The 17,259-nt window shown below is 45.1% G+C and overlaps 1 protein-coding gene across 2 annotated transcripts in view; it reads left to right on the forward strand.

Annotated features, from left to right (window-relative positions):
* Nucleotides 1-17,259, forward strand: part of dysf (dysferlin, limb girdle muscular dystrophy 2B (autosomal recessive)) — an 82,497-nt gene that overhangs the window by 28,292 nt on the left and 36,946 nt on the right. For both annotated transcript variants that reach the window (XM_083909925.1, XM_083909926.1), the window contains exons 31-41: nt 645-729; nt 853-930; nt 2,601-2,782; nt 3,886-4,026; nt 4,117-4,146; nt 4,234-4,269; nt 4,835-4,876; nt 5,038-5,139; nt 5,692-5,853; nt 9,025-9,211; nt 9,305-9,369. In XM_083909925.1, the coding sequence (XP_083766051.1) occupies nt 645-729; nt 853-930; nt 2,601-2,782; nt 3,886-4,026; nt 4,117-4,146; nt 4,234-4,269; nt 4,835-4,876; nt 5,038-5,139; nt 5,692-5,853; nt 9,025-9,211; nt 9,305-9,369 (1,110 nt within the window). The remainder of the gene's footprint in view (nt 1-644; nt 730-852; nt 931-2,600; nt 2,783-3,885; nt 4,027-4,116; nt 4,147-4,233; nt 4,270-4,834; nt 4,877-5,037; nt 5,140-5,691; nt 5,854-9,024; nt 9,212-9,304; nt 9,370-17,259) is intronic.

The following is a 17,259-nucleotide window of genomic DNA, read 5'->3' on the forward strand; positions in this document are numbered from 1 at the left end:
TGAGACACTTTCCTAACATTCTTCTCCCCCCTCCTCCTCCTCCTCCTCCTCCTCCTCTTCCTCCTCCTCCTCTTCCTCCTCCTCTCTCTCCTCCTCCTCCTCTTCCTCTCTCTCCTCCTCCTCCTCTTCCTCTCTCTCCTCCTCCTCCTCTTCCTCTCTCTCCTCCTCCTCCTCCTCCTCTTCCTCCTCCTCTCTCTCCTCCTCCTCCTCTTCCTCTCTCTCCTCCTCCTCCTCTTCCTCTCTCTCCTCCTCCTCCTCTTCCTCTCTCTCCTCCTCCTCCTCCTCCTCTTCCTCCTCCTCTCTCTCCTCCTCCTCCTCTTCCTCTCTCTCCTCCTCCTCCTCTTCCTCTCTCTCCTCCTCCTCCTCTTCCTCTCTCTCCTCCTCCTCCTCCTCCTCTTCCTCCTCCTCTCTCTCCTCCTCCTCCTCTTCCTCTCTCTCCTCCTCCTCCTCTTCCTCTCTCTCCTCCTCCTCCTCTTCCTCTCTCTCCTCCTCCTCCTCCTCCTCTTCCTCCTCCTCTCTCTCCTCCTCCTCCTCTTCCTCTCTCTCCTCCTCCTCCTCTTCCTCTCTCTCCTCCTCCTCCTCTTCTTCTCTCTCCTCCTCCTCCTCCTCCTCTTCCTCCTCTTCCTCCTCTTCCTCCTCCTCAGAGCAGCATAGAGGACAAAAGTGAAGATAAGTCGATCACGACCACGTTTGGCGTGAACAGACCGACCATTTCCTGTTACTTTGACCGTGAGACTTTTATTCTTTCATCATCTTCATCTTTCTATTCTCCTCCTCTTCTTCATCTGTTAATGAAGTGTGTGGGCGTGTGTGTGTGCGTGTGTGTGTGTGTGTGTGTGTGTGTGTGTGTAGGTGGCACTCTCTATCACCTGCGTTGTTACCTGTATCAGGCCAGAGACTTGTTGGCCATGGACAAAGACAGCTTCTCAGGTGAGGATCTGTTACCCATCATGCATCACACCACACCACCTGGCGCCCTCTGCTGGTTCTACATATAAATACGCACACACACACACACACACACAACCATGATGATGTATTCAATGATGTCCATTACCTCATATAAACAGCAACACAAACAGCCCAGGGGGGTTATGTAAGTGTGTGTGTGTGTGTGTGTGTGTGTGTGATCTCCAGGGTTAATTGAGGGCTTGTGGGAAAAAGCATCTTAGCTTCTGTTTACTCTGATGCTAACGGCTCCACAGAGACTCTTTACTGGGCCTGGAATAATAAACTACTACACTGTGTGTGTGTGTCTGTGTGTCTGTGTGTGTGTGTGTGTGTGTGTGTGTTAAAGCGGCACAGAGTGGTTGTGACCTGGAATAACAAACCTCTCCGTAACAGCGTTCCCAGCGCTCCGTCTCCAGCTTCAGCATTCCCAAACTGCTGATGTCACACACACACACACACACACACACACACACACACACACACACACACTCTCAGCCTTAAAAAGTTGCAAAAGCTGTAGAGCTCAGAAACATACAGTCCCGGTGATTTATTTCATTTCGATTTGTTTGCCACAAGGGGGCAGTCATTTCCACCAATAACGATCTTTATGAAGTTTCCTATTTTTCACGTCATGAAAAATCAGAATCATATCCGCGACGCAACCAAAACAAACGTATGCGTTTAGTTTCATTTGTTTCGTTAAAAAAAATCGTATATAGGAGACGTGAAACGTTTCCGAAAAAACGTTCCTGCTGCGATGTCGGGAAGGTTGATCGGCGTTGAGATTCCTTCAAAATCCCGATGTCGTATCAAAAATGGCGAACATTTGTTCGTATGTTACAGCGTTTTTTGCTGTTTTTCGCGTTTCCTGGCTGCTGTTAGCTTAGCATCAGTCGCAAAAGTATCGAAAGTTGTAAAAATCTTCCGATTTTCGCAAACTTACAGATTTTTATTGCAAATCTTATGATTATTTTGATCTGATGATTGTAAAATCTCGTTGGAGCGAATCTGAGAAAATTTCAGACAAATATACATAACTGACATTTGTACGTAATTTCTTTCATTTTGATTTGTTTGCCACAAGGGGGCAGTCATTTCCACGTATAAAGATGTTTATAAAGTTTCTTTAATTTTCACGTCATGAAAAATCTGAAACATATCCGCGATGCAACAAAAACAAACGTATGCGTTTAGTTTAATTTGTTTCGTAAAAAAAAATCGTAAAGTAGACATGAATTTCGCCTCGGTTGCAGTGGATGACGAGAGGCGTTTCCGAAAAATGTTCCTGCTGCGATGTCGGGAAGGTTGATCAGCGTTGAGAGTCCTTCAAATTCCCGATGTCGTATCAAAAATGGCGAACATTTTTATGTATGTTACAGCGTTTCCTGGCTGCTGTTAGCTTAGCCACAGTCGCAAGTATCGAAAGTTGTAAAATCTTCCGATTTTCACAAACGTACCGTTGGATTTTTAAATTTATCGCAAATCTTTGAGACTTACGATTATTATGATGTGATAATTGTAACATGACATCAACTCATCGGCGCAAATCTGAGAATAATTCCGACAAACATACTTAACATTTGTCGCCGTATTTACGAATAATTTCTCAACCTTAGTTGTTTACGTTGTTTTTCCCTCTCTCTCTCCAGACGCCTACGCCGTAGTGTCGTTCCTCCATCAGTCCCAGAGAACAGTCACAGTTCGTAACTCTCTCAATCCGACCTGGGATCAGACGCTCGTATTCTACGAGGTGGAAATCTTTGGTGATCCTGAAGCTACAGAAGTGAATCCTCCAAGAGTCGTAGTCGAGTTTTACGACCAAGATTCTTACGTGAGATTATAAAGCGTTTTTTACGTCTTTACATGAAATTCTTTAGATTTAGATAAAAACACATCACCAAAGATTCTCCTCATGCTCCTCATCCTCATCCTGCTCTACCTCTTCCTCCTCTTCTTCATCTTCCTCCTAATCCTCTTCCTCCACCTTGTCCTCCTGCTCCTCCTCGTTCTCCTCTTCATCTTCCTCCTCCTCCTCTTCCTCCTCTTCCTCCTCGTTCTCCTCTTCATCTTCTTCCTCTTCCCCCTCCTCCTCGTTGTCTTCCTCCTCTTCCTCTTCGTCCTCATCCTCCTCCTTGTCCTCCTCCTCTTCCTCTTCGTCCTCCTCCTCCTCCTTGTCCTCCTCCTCTTCCTCCTCCTCCTCCTTGGCCTCCTCCTCTTCCTCTTCATCCTCCTCCTCCTCCTTGTCCTCCTCCTCTTCCTCCTCCTGCTGCTTGTCCTCCTCCTCTTCCTCCTCATCCTCCTCCTTCTTGTCCTCCTCCTCTTCCTCCTCCTCCTCCTTGTCCTCCTCTTCCTCCTCGTTCTCCTCTTCATCTTCCTCCTCTTCCCCTCCTCCTCCTTGTCCTCCTCGTCTTCCTCTTCATCCTCCTCCTCCTCCTCGTCCTCCTCCTCTTCCTCCTCATCCTCCTCCTTGTCCTCCTCCTCTTAGTCCTCTTCCTCCTCCTTGTCCTCCTCCTCTTCCTCCTCCTCCTCCTTGTCCTCCTCCTCTTCCTCCTCATTCTCCTCTTCATCTTCCTCCTCTTTCCCTCCTCCTCCTTGTCCTCCTCCTCTTCCTCCTCCTCCTCTTCCTCGTCTTCCTTGTCCTCATTCTCCTCCTCCTCTTCCCCCTCCTGCTCCTTGTCCTTTTCCTCTTCCTCTTCGTCCTCCTCCTCCTCTTCCTCCTCTTCCTTGTCCTCATCCTCTTCCTCCTCCTCTTCCTCTTCCTCCTCTTCCTTGTCCTCCTCATCCTCTTCCACCTCTTCCTCTGCCTCATCCTCCTCTTCCTCTTCATCCTACCTGTTCAGATTAGATTAGTTTAGATTAATTGTGTGTGTGTGTGTGTGTGTGTGTGTGTGTGTGTGTGCGTGTGTGTGTGTGTGTGTGTGTGTGCCTCCTCAGAGTGCAGATGAGTTCCTTGGTCGTTGTGTTTGTCAGCCTTCACTGTCGTCGTCTCCTCGTCTCGCCTGGTTTCCCGTTCACTTTGGTCACAGATACAGTGGAGAGCTGCTCGCTGCATTCCAGCTCATCCGCAGAGAGAAGGTCAGAGGTCGTTTCCTGGTTTTTTTAACCACGAGAAACAAGAATTTGTACAAATATAAAGAGTTTTAATCTCTGTGTTATTGTCCACAGCCTGCGATTCATCATATTCCAGGTCAAGAGGTTGGTTTCATTTTGTATTTTCACACTTTGACTCTTTTTGATCTTTGGACACAAAACTAAAGTTTCTGTTTCTTTCTTTGTTTCCAGGGCGACATCACAAGCTCCGCCCACGCTCTGGACGAGGTAAAACTGATGAAACTTAGCTAAAACTTTATCCACGTGTGAAAGTGTGATCCTATTATTGAATTATTATTTATTATTTAATTAATTAAATGTATTTAATTTAATTAACTAATGTATTTATTTATTTTGTATGTATTTAATTAATTAATTAATTAATTAATTAATTAATTAATTAATTAATTAATTAATTAATTAATTATAAATATTTATTGTCATAATTATTATTATTATTATTATAATAATAATATTTAAAACTTTAACCCACCTCACCTGTTTTTTTATGCACGTGTGAAAGTGTAAACCTATTATTTAATTATTATTTATTATTTAATTAATTAAATTTATGTATTTAATTCATTAATACATTTATTGAATAATTAATTAAAAAATATTTATTATTATTATTATTATTATAATATTTAAAACTTTAACCCACCTCACCTGTTTTTTTATCCACGTGTGAACGTGCATAGATACAAGTTTAATTAAAAATATTATTTTTTGAAAACTTACCTGTGAGATTTGTCTTTGTCATTTTTCTCTTTCTTCTTCGTTGTTTCCTCAGTTGCTGTTTTCAGGATTCCTCTCTGAAAACCTGCAGCAGATGGTACAAAACTTTAATATATTAAATTATAAATTAAATTATAATCTCTGTTAATTGATGAGTCGTTTGCCATAAGACGTCCATGAAATGCAGAACAACGTTGATCAGACGAGATTTATTTCCATGTTTTTCCCTCACGTTTCATGACTCGTCACTTTTGTCAGCCGGAGGAGTCGGACCTCCCGTACCTTCCTCCTCAGCGAGAACCCAACGTCTTCATGGTTCCTCAGGGAATCAAACCTGTTCTGCAGAGAACCGCCGTCGAGGTACAACTTTCACTGTTGTGACTGAGGTGTTATTACTCTGAAAAACCTAGTTTAAAGTAGTTGTTATTGTTGTTTTTGGTTAAACTTGCTCCGGAATTTATGTAAAATATGGTGTTTCCTGTTACCACGCGGGGGGGCTCTATTAAAAACTCAATGTTTCCACATAGACGTCTTCAAGGCGGGACGATTATCAATAATAGCAAGTTTGGTTCAGATCGGACTTTGTGTCGTGGAGTTATTGCAGTTTTGTGTTTTTTTGACGAGTCATCAGATTTAGCTTAGCAACTTTGACGCCCCCTAGCACCTACACCGTGTGACGCAAAGTTTAGATTTTAGTAACTTTTAATCGTGATCTTGTCCAGAGTGACTTTGCAAAAATTCAAGTCGATGGCGTTAAATTTGTAGGAGGAGGAGTTTAAAAACAACATTCACAGAAATCACACAAATTGGCCTCCAATCCTGACAGTTTTATTGGTCAAATTTTTCATCATTTTATTTTATGACGTTATAGTTTGAATTTTAGGTTAAATCCAGTCTTATCTTCCCGTTCAGATTTTGGCGTGGGGTGTCCGTAACCTGAAGAGCTTCCAGTTAGCCAGCGTTACCTCTCCGAGCCTGCAGGTGGAGTGCGGCGGCACCGTGATCCAGAGCTGCGTCATCCGCAGCATGAAGAAGAAACCAAACTTTGATGTCAACACTCTGCTGCTGGATGTGGTGAGGACACACACACACACACACACACACACGCGCGTGTGTAATCAGCGTCTTTAGCGGCTAATGAGACGTCTGCTGTTCTGCGGTTTCCGCGGCTCATTTATCTTCATCAGCAGAGTCCTGATAATCACGCTGGAGAGGATCTGCTTGATTTGTAGAGAAGCAGCAACGCGGTGTGGACTTTGGCTGAAAACGTGAGCTGTTGTGCAGCTGTGAAGCGTCAGGATCGTACGGGCGCGTCCCGCGGTTAGCAACATATACATTATACTGATTTAACGCAGGGTGAACCAGGCCGAACCATTCATGCTGAATATAGGGGGCTCTTAAAGTCACAGTTCAGCTTTTCTGCAGCGAGGTTGTTGACGTACTGACTTAACGAAGAATTTTTTTAACGTCAGTTTAAGTCTACGATGTCTGAAGAACGCGTTCACGCCTTTATTTTCACTGTTAGACAGACTTTTAATACAGGAAACTGAAGTTTGTAAACCACTCACTCTCCCACACCAAAGTCACTCTCTCACACCAAAGTCACTCACTCTCCCACACCAAAGTCACTCTCTCACACCAAAGTCACTCACTCTCACACACCAAAGTCACTCACTCTCCCACACCAAAATCACTCACTCTCCCACACCAAAGTCACTCACTCTCCCACACCAAAGTCACTCACTCTCCCACACCAAAGTCACTCACTCTCACACACCAAAGTCTCTCACTCTCCCACACCAAAGTCGCTCACTCTCCCACACCAAAGTCACTCACTCTCACACACCAAAGTCACTCACTCTCCTCACACCAAAGTCACTCACTCTCCCACACCAAAGTCACTCACTCTCCCACACCAAAGTCACTCACTCCCCCACACCAAAGTCACTCACTCTCCCACACCAAAGTCACTCACTCTCCCACCAAAGTCACTCACTCTCTCACACCAAAGTCACTCACTCTCCCACACCAAAGTCACTCACTCTCCCACACCAAAGTCACTCACTCTCCCACACCAAAGTCCATAGAGTAAACCAGTGATTTTAACATCACAGCACACAGGAGTTCACAGGAGTTGTTGATCCACTGCTGCCTCCATCACTAACTTATAATGACTGATTTTAGTGAATTCAGCTTTTAAAATATTTACTTTAGACTTAACTCAGTGACACAAAGTGACCACACGAGGCAGCAGAGGACCAGCAGCTCCTGTGTCACTGTGAGCTAAAATCACTGGTTTACTCTATGAGGTTTGGTGTGTTTTTTCTCCGACATGTTTTTGTTGTTGTCAAATTAAATCCAGGGAGCTTCCACCAACTGTTGCCTTCGCCGCTCAGGACACTTTTAAAGGTGACGCTTTGACACATTTGGCTTTTGAACGCGGCCTCTGAAGGAGGCGGAGTCAGGAGAGACGACACAGTCTTATTCAGTTGGATTGTTGGTCACATGAACCACCTTTTTAAAACAAACAGCGTCGCGCTCCACTGCTAATGTAACGTATTGATTATAGCAGCTGTAATGAGGGCTTTTATTGGTCACATTCGTGTTGATTCACCCATTCATTTTAATCAGGGACAAAACCTCAGCGTTACACTTTACAAACACTGATTATTTACTCACGAAACGTGAAACTGCTCTGAGAACAAGTTTCCACTGAGCGACTGAAACGTGGGAATATTAAACTTGTTTAATGTTAATGTTTCGGCAAATGTTTTATTATGACAACGTTCACTGGACGATGGAAATATTCACATATTTTTCCCCTTAAATACACAACCTTTGTTCGGCCGCGCTGCACTTTAGCGCTAACCAGATTAAGGTCGTGCGTTGCGCGGCGCGGGGGCGTGACCACGGCAACCGCCACGGCCAAACGCTAAAAAAAAAAACAGAACACGCTCGCAATATTCCCGAAAATTCAGTGTTCTTGTAAGAAAGTGAGTGTTTTTATTATTTAAAGAAAAATATCGTTAGCGTCGTTTGTAGCACGTTTAGCTCGTTCTGTTGATTCGTCGTCAGTTTAACTTTGGTTAAAGCTGCAAACGTCTATTTTTTTGTCCGTAAAATAATATTTTTTAAAAAAGCCTCTGTAAATAAAATAGAATTCCTCTGGTTTAGCAGTTTAGCAGTTTAGCATGCTAACACTTTCACCCTTTTGTTTCTACAGAGTCATGTTTTCATTTTCAGCTAGCTTCTGTGTGTTGCTAGTGTTGTGTATTTGTTTGGCTAACTTTTAGCTAACATCTTGTCAGGTGTTGCCATAAACGATGAGACTTTTTTAGCGTTAGCATTCACAAGTTAGATTCTAAGCTAGTTTCACGCTAGGATTCAGCACATTTTGCTCACGCAAACAAAAGCCACAGAACATATTTAATTGCGAATTTGTTACTGACGCTGTCCTTTCGCTAACATCTTGTCTGTTGTTACTATTCGCGTTAAGGCTTTTTTTTCATACACACTTTAGCAACCACTGAGCTAACTCACGCTAACAACAGCCACAGAATATATTGGACATAATCTGATGTATTTTAGCTAACATCCCGTCTGTTGCTTGACCGTAGGATGTCAAGACAGTTATCTATTTTTGAGCTAATTCATGCTAAGAACTCTTTATTGACAAACAAAAGCCACATATTACTTTTTTTAGCTAACGTTTGCTGCTGTTAGCATTCACATGACCTCGGCTTTTCTTTGCAAAAACGTCATTTACGTAATGAACTCACTGACTGCAGCTTTAATATCACACGGTTAATCTGAGTGTAAGAGGTAAAGATTAGGATTAGTCCCAATAAAGAAACTGTGATTATTGGATTTATTCCACATGATAAATGTGTTTTTAAGGCTTTATTTTTTGTTGAATTTGACTGAGATTCTCTTAATTTTTAATTTAATTAAAAAATTTAATTAAAACGTTGACGTAAAACAGTTAAACGATGAAAGTTTATCCTCAAAAGAACGAGAAAAAGTCTGAAATCTGATGATTTTTCTTGACGTTTAGCGACGGTGAAGTTAGCAGACGGTGGAAAGGAAACATTTGGACTTCCTTGGTGAAGGTAGCGTCGTCGCGATGCCCCGATTGGACGCTCACCAAGGCGTGACCAATCAACCTCAGACCGTCGGCCAATCAGCATCAGGCACGACGTGACAGAACCAATGACCCGTCATTTCTGTGTGTGTGTGTGTGTGCAGAGACTTCCATGTGAGGAGCTCTACATGCCGCCGATCGTCATCAAAGTCATCGACAACCGTCAGTTTGGCAGGAAGCCCGTGGTCGGTCAGTGCACCATCCGATCTCTGGAGGAGTACCGGTGTCGCCCGGAGGACGCCGCAGCGCCGCCGCAGGACGAGGAGGGCGACGACGAGGCGGGATGGAGACGTAAAAAAGAAAACACGGAACACGGATTTATATAAACATGTCTCATAACTGATAATCAAACGGTTTTATCTGTGTTTGTTTTGGTGTGTGAAGGTGAAACTCCGTCCGGAGAGGTTTTCGTGGACATCGGTGACGAAGAGCCGCTGGTTCCTGACCAGGTAAAACTAACCGCTAACCGGGTCGTTAAAGGTTCTCCACGGGTTTCGCTAACGCTGATCGTCACGGTCCGGGTTTGGAATGGTCCGGTCCTGGGTCGGGGTTTGCGTTCCAACTTCCACGGTGATATTTACGCCGATCAGCTGACTGATGTGGGTGGAGCCGGTCTAGTAGTATATCGTTGAGTAATAGTGAACGAGAAGCTCACGTTATCTCAATAAAGTTCATAAAGAAGCTTTAAATTAGACGTTAGCGTCAAAGTATTCCAGAAGAACCAGAAGAACCATGAGGAGAGGAGATCACTGAGACGCTGGTTCCTGACCAGGTAAAACTGACCGGTAACCAGGTCGTTAAAGGTTATCGTGGTTTCGTAAACCCTCGTTATCATAATAAAGTTCATAAGGAAGCTTTAAATTAGACGTTAGTGTCAAAGTATTCCAGAAGAACCATGATCGTCCACGTTAGCATCAGAGTATTCCAGAAGAACCAGACGAACCATGACGTTCATGTTGAGGAGAACACTGAGACGCTGGTTCCTGACCTTGAGGAAACCTCGGCTTGTAACAGGACGTCGTTGGACGAGTTGTTCCAAATGATATGAAATTTAAAGAGCACACGGAGCTCTTTAAATTGTGTCTTTGTACGAGTGTGTAACTGAACAACATCTGTGTGTGTGTGTGTGTGTGTGTGTGTGTGTGTGTGTGTGTACAGCAGCATAAGTAAACATGTTCTGACATTATGACATGGCAACCATCTCTGTGGTCTGTGGCTGCTGCTGTAACCACAGACTCACTCAGACTCACGCCGTCACCAATCATTAACCCTGACTGTGACTGTTAGCTGCTAGCTTTCTTTCTTTAGACGTTAACTTTAACAACAGGAAAACTGACTTTGGAAACCACTCACTCTGCCACACCAAGGCCCATAGAGAAAACCAGTGATTTTAGCTCACAGGGACACAGGAGCTGCTGGTCCGCTGCTGCCTCGTGTGGTCACTTTGTGTCACTGAAGTTAATCCAAACTTTACTAAATCAGTCATTGTAAGTTAGTGATGGAGGCAGCAGTGGATCAACAACTCCTGTGAACTCCTGTGTGCTGTGATGTTAAAATCACTGGTTTACTCTATGGACTTTGGTGTGGGAGAGTGAGTGACTTTGGTGTGAGAGAGTGAGTGACTTTGGTGTGGGAGAGTGAGTGACTTTGGTGTGGGAGAGTGAGTGACTTTGGTGTGGGAGAGAGTGACTTTGGTGTGAGAGAGTGAGTGACTTTGGTGTGGGAGAGTGAGTGACTTTGGTGTGGGAGAGTGAGTGACTTAGGTGTGAGAGAGTGAGTGACTTTGGTGTGGGAGAGTGAGTGACTTTGGTGTGGGAGAGTGAGTGACTTTGGTGTGGGAGAGTGAGTGACTTTGGTGTGGGAGAGTGAGTGACTTTGGTGTGGGAGAGTGAGTGACTTTTGTGTGGGAGAGTGAGTGACTTTGGTGTGTGAGAATGAGTGACTTTGGTGTGGGAGAGTGAGTGACTTTGGTGTGAGAGAGTGAGTGACTTTGGTGTGAGTGACTTTGGTGTGGGAGAGTGAGTGACTATTGTGTGGGAGAGTGAGTGACTTTTGTGTGAGAGAGTGAGTGACTTTGGTGTGAGAGAGTGAGTGACTTTGGTGTGGGAGAGTGAGTGACTTTGGTGTGGGAGAGTGAGTGACTGGTGTGGGAGAGTGAGTGACTTTGGTGTGGGAGGGTGAGTGACTTTGGTGTGGGAGAGTGAGTGACTTTGGTGTAGGAGAGTGAGTGACTTTGGTGTGGGAGAGTGAGTGACTTTGGTGTGGGAGAGTGAGTGACTTTGGTGTGGGAGAGTGAGTAACTTTGGTGTGGGAGGGTGAGTGACTTTGGTGTGGGAGAGTGAGTGACTTTGGTGTGGGAGAGTGAGTGACTTTGGTGTGGGAGAGTGAGTGACTTTGGTGTGAGAGAGTGAGTGAGTTTGGTGTGAGAGAGTGAGTGACTTTGGTGTGTGAGAATGAGTGACTTTGGTGTGGGAGAGTGAGTGACTTTGGTGTGAGAGAGTGAGTGACTTTGGTGTGAGTGACTTTGGTGTGGGAGAGTGAGTGACTATTGTGTGGGAGAGTGAGTGACTTTTGTGTGAGAGAGTGAGTGACTTTGGTGTGAGAGAGTGAGTGACTTTGGTGTGGGAGAGTGAGTGACTTTGGTGTGGGAGAGTGAGTGACTGGTGTGGGAGAGTGAGTGACTTTGGTGTGGGAGAGTGAGTGACTTGTGTGAGAGAGTGAGTGACTTTGGTGTGAGAGAGTGAGTGACTTGTGTGAGAGAGTGAGTGACTTTGGTGTGAGAGAGTGAGTGACTTTGATGTGTGAGAGAGTGAGTGACTTGTGTGAGAGAGTGAGTGACTTTGGTGTGGGAGAGTGAGTGACTTGTGTGAGAGAGTGAGTGACTTTGGTGTGAGAGAGTGAGTGACTTGTGTGAGAGAGTGAGTGACTTTTGTGTGAGAGAGTGAGTGACTTTGGTGTGAGAGAGTGAGTGACTTTGGTGTGAGAGAGTGAGTGACTTTGGTGTGGGAGAGTGAGTGACTTTGGTGTGGGAGAGTGAGTGACTGGTGTGGGAGAGTGAGTGACTTTGGTGTGGGAGAGTGAGTGACTTGTGTGAGAGAGTGAGTGACTTTGGTGTGAGAGAGTGAGTGACTTGTGTGAGAGAGTGAGTGACTTTGGTGTGAGAGAGTGAGTGACTTTGGTGTGAGAGAGTGAGTGACTTTGATGTGTGAGAGAGTGAGTGACTTTGGTGTAGGAGAGTGAGTGACTGGTGTGGGAGAGTGAGTGACTTTGGTGTGGGAGAGTGAGTGACTTGTGTGAGAGAGTGAGTGACTTTGGTGTGAGAGAGTGAGTGACTTGTGTGAGAGAGTGAGTGACTTTGGTGTGGGAGAGTGAGTGACTTTGGTGTGGGAGAGTGAGTGACTGGTGTGGGAGAGTGAGTGACTTTGGTGTGGTAGAGTGAGTGACTTGTGTGAGAGAGTGAGTGACTTTGGTGTGAGAGAGTGAGTGACTTTGATGTGTGAGAGAGTGAGTGGGAGAGTGAGTGACTTTGGTGTGGGAGAGTGAGTGGTTTACAGATTCTTCATCATATATATATATATATATATATATATCACAGTTACAGTGATGATAATAATCACAGTAAAGTCTCAGTGGAAAAATCATCCAACGTTAATGAGTCGCGACATGGAATAAAAACCTCTGTGTTAGAAGACACAGCAGAACATCATGTTTCTCCTCGTTTCTCCTCGTTTCTCCTCGTTTCTCCTCCGTCTTCACTTCATCTCTGTCGTCCTCCTCTCGTTCTCATCCATCTCTTTTCTCACATTCCTCTCTTTATTTCCTCTCTCGTCGTCTATTTATCAATCTGACAGTTGTTTTAATGTGGTTCATTAAAGGGCATCTTCATCTTCATCTTCTTCATCTTCATCCTCCTCTTCCTCTCTTTCATTGTTGTGGTTCATTGACCACTCTTATATTTCTTCTATTTCTTCTTCTTCTTCTTTTCCCTTCATCAACTTTTAACCCCCTTCGGTCTTTTCGTGTGTGTGTGTGTGTGTGTGTGTGTGTGTCCTTATTGTCAACCCACAGGCGCCACTATGGCCTCCACACACACACACACACACACACACACACACACACAGATCATTAGTTTGTAATAAAGGCATGAAAACAGTGATTTAAATGAAAAACATTGATTTTTATAAAGTTCAGAGGTCAAATCCTCTTTTGCACACACACACACACACACGCACACACACACACACACACACACACACACACACACACACACACACACACACACACACACACACACACACACACACACGTGAATCTTCACATTCATCCTGTCACTCTGGATTTTAAACCACTTCCTGTCACTGTTCATCATTTAAATCCATCCATCATCTACCTCTTTATCCTCCACCAGGGGGTGCTGTGTCTATCTCAGCTGTCATTGGGTGATACTGTGGCTCATTCATTTAAATGTCCATCAGAAAAGTCCTCATTCTTTTTTGATTCTGTGACCTCATTGTTTTCCTCGTTGTTTTCATGTCCTCCTCGTCCTCGTCTTTGTCTCTTCTCGTCCTCATCGTCCTCCTCTCGTCCTCTTTGTCTCTTCTCGTCCTCTTTGTCTCTTCTCGTCCTCTTTGTCTCTTCTCGTCCTCCTCTCGTCCTCTTTGTCTCTTCTCGTCCTCATCGTCCTCCTCTCGTCCTCTTTGTCTCTTCTCGTCCTCCTCGTCCTCCTCTCGTCCTCTTTGTCTCTTCTCGTCCTCATCGTCCTCCTCTCGTCCTCTTTGTCTCTTCTCGTTCTCATCGTCCTCCTCTCGTCCTCTTCTTGTCCTCTTTGTCTCTTCTCGTCCTCATCGTCCTCCTCTCGTCCTCTTCTTGTCCTCTTTGTCTCTTCTCGTCCTCCTCTCGTCCTCTTCTCGTCCTCTTTGTCTCTTCTCGTCCTCTTTGTCTCTTCTCGTCCTCCTCTCGTCCTCTTTGTCTCTTCTCGTCCTCATCGTCCTCCTCTCGTCCTCTTTGTCTCTTCTCGTCCTCCTCTCGTCCTCTTTGTCTCTTCTCGTCCTCATCGTCCTCCTCTCGTCCTCTTTGTCTCTTCTCGTCCTCATCGTCCTCCTCTCGTCCTCTTCTCGTCCTCTTTGTCTCTTCTCGTCCTCCTCTTGTCCTCCTCTCGTCCTCATCGTCCTCCTCTCGTCCTCTTTGTCTCTTCTCGTCCTCTTTGTCTCTTCTCGTCCTCCTCTCGTCCTCTTTGTCTCTTCTCGTCCTCATCGTCCTCCTCTCGTCCTCTTTGTCTCTTCTCGTCCTCCTCGTCCTCCTCTCATCCTCTTTGTCTCTTCTCGTCCTCCTCTCGTCCTCTTTGTCTCTTCTCGTCCTCCTCTCGTCCTCTTTGTCTCTTCTCGTCCTCATCGTCCTCCTCTCGTCCTCTTTGTCTCTTCTCGTCCTCATCGTCCTCCTCTCGTCCTCTTTGTCTCTTCTCGTCCTCCTCGTCCTCCTCTCGTCCTCTTTGTCTCTTCTCGTCCTCCTCTCGTCCTCTTCTCGTCCTCTTTGTCTCTTCTCGTCCTCATCTCGTCCTCTTCCTCCTCATCTCGTTTAGTTTTCTTTGTCTCGTCCTCTTCGTCCTCTTCGTCCTCTCTGTCCTCATCTTCATCTCGTCCGTCCACACTCAGTGATTCTGTGTCCTCATGTAAACACGTTGTCTTTGATGAACTTTGACTCACTGATGTGTGATGATGATGATAACAGTGTGTGTTTTTAACCAGCTAACTGTGTGTGTGTGTGTGTTTTATCCTGTGTGTGTGTGTGTGTGTGTGTCAGTTTGCAGATGGAGGCTCAGCCATCATTAACCTCTCAGCGTCTGTGTCCAGTCTTCATGTAGGTAACAAACTCACCCTCTAACCCTCATTCATTCATTCATTCATTCATTCACATTTAACACATTCATCTGCATCATGTTTTATAACATTCTGTTCTCACTGACACGAGCAGAAACATCGTCTTTACCCACAAACACTCTCATTTATGTCATTTTAGCAGAAATGTAAACAAATATACTATAGTTTAGTTTATCATTTAAAGGCTTTAAATAAGGTAAAAAAAAAATTTCGTGTTTGCTGGTGTTTGATGACGGTCCCTAAGAGAATCCACAGACGACTCTTTTAAATCTACTGTTTGTTTTCACTATTTATTTAATGAAGATATTAATATGTTTCATACAAAACATCTTCCAATTTTTCCTCTACGTTTAAAAAATAGCACTTGACGTCATGTTTACGTGACTCCAAATTGTTACCGCTCCAGATCAACTGTAAGTGCGCTAACAGCGCTTAACGAGCTAACGGCGCTAACTGGTAAACAGTGCCTGCACTTTGGTGCCGAGGCACGTAAACATGACGTCACACGCGTCTTTTTCCAGTCAGTCGTCATGGAAACGCATCGTACGTTAACATGCATAAACATTGACGTCGTTAATGCGTTAACGTGCGTAACCGTTGACATCATTAGCGTGCCCTGCAGGAGTCCAGACACCATTTACCAGTTACCTCCGTTAGCTGCACTAGCTCATTTTAGCGCAGTTAGTGTTAGCCTACAGTGGAACTGGAGCGGTCTGTTTATTAAAGGAAAAGAGCAGCGCTAACAAATAACGTTAGCGTACCTGTGTACTGCGTATGTGTGACTCTGTTTTTAAAGGTTAGCGTTACTTTAGAGAGTAATTTAACAATCGGGAGTCACGTAAACACGACGTCACGGGCGTCTTTTTCTTGTGAGTCGTCATGGAAACGCATCATGCGTTAACGTTGGCGCCACAAAAAACATAGCGCGTTAACGTGCCCAGCACTACTCGTTAGCATGTTTTTTGTGCTTTTTGGTGTTTGATGACGGTCCCTGAGAGAATTCACAGCTGACTCATTTATATTTACTGTTTGTTTTTACCATTTAATGAAGAAAACATCTCTTTCCTCTACGTTTAAAAATAGCCTAAATTCATTCAAGTCCTGTCTCGAAAATGAGTCGTGTCAAACTTCAATTTTTATCTATTAAATCCCCACAAAAACATGTATAGATTATAGAGTTTCCCTCACATATTTCAAGTTATAAATACTATTAAAAAATACAATATATGTAAATATATATCTGAACCAAACTAACTTCAGTGTGTTTGTTGTGAATGTGGTCATATCGACCCCGTGCTTCAGTCAGAGCGAGATCATCTGCATAGAGAGAAACCTCTTGAAACCACAGCGTTCTGCAGGATTTGGCCTGAAAAACGCCGCAGATTTCCAGCGTCTCTAGATAAATCTCCTGCCGCGACACGTTCTGTCCGCACACTTCACTCCGCACGCGCCGAACTTTCCAGGAGCTTTTTCCACAGAAAACGGCCGTGTTTTTCCTGTCGCCGCGCTTCAGCTGCACGGACGTAAACAGTAGCAGAGATCGTGATTTGATTGCGAGAGAGAGAATGAACTTTTTCCTCTTCTTATTAATGAAGTGGATTCAGAGAACGACACTGATGGATCACTGTGAGCACTAACCCCACGAGGCCGCGTTCCATTCTTTCGTTCGTATTTTTCTAAGCTAGGTCGACCTCCTCGCTCGCTCGACAGTAATTGGGGACGATTCGTCTCTCTGCAAACAAAGATATTTGTTTTATTAAGGGTCAGATATTGAAACCAGTCAAATTAAAGGCTCGGCTTTCCGTCTGCGCGAGGCCAAAGTCAACAGAGCTGCTGCAGATCCTCTGCACCGCAACGTCTCCGCGAGCAGACGCTCGCTAAAGGCTAACGGGGGGGGGGGGGGGGGGGGGGCGCTAATATCTGCTGGCACCAGACGAAGACGGTTCGACCCTCGCGTGCTGTAAATCCCGGCTTATTAATCTCGTCATGGGCGTGTGTCGTCTGATGATTACCAGATTACCGCCGCCGCCGCCGCGCACTGTTGCCCCCGAAAACCCCGCGCGCCTTCCAAGGCGGATCAGTGGGATCGGGTTTCGTCTGTCGTCGGGAGGTCACGGCTGCTCGCTCACGCGCTCGCTCTCGCTCTCTCGGGGAAATCTGAGATCATCATACGACGCCGGCGCGGTGGAAAAACGAAACGCCGCGCGTCACGTCGCATCTTCGCCGTTTGTCGCAGATGAAACCGATCTCTGCGCGGATTAAAGAAAGCTGTCGTCTAACGCCTGCTTCTCTTAGATTCATCTGACTTTGTGTGGTTTTTTCTCGACTGCACCTTCTCGTCTGACATCAATTCTCATCACAACCGTCCCACTCTGCTGCCAACATGCAGTCCGATCCATAAATCCATACTCACTGAAGTGGCTCCGGTCCAGGACTTTGTGGCATTTATTTGGAGGAGGAGGA

This window comes from Microchirus variegatus (assembly GCF_963457635.1).
Source record: "Microchirus variegatus genome assembly, chromosome: 2".
NCBI lineage: Eukaryota > Metazoa > Chordata > Actinopteri > Pleuronectiformes > Soleidae > Microchirus > Microchirus variegatus.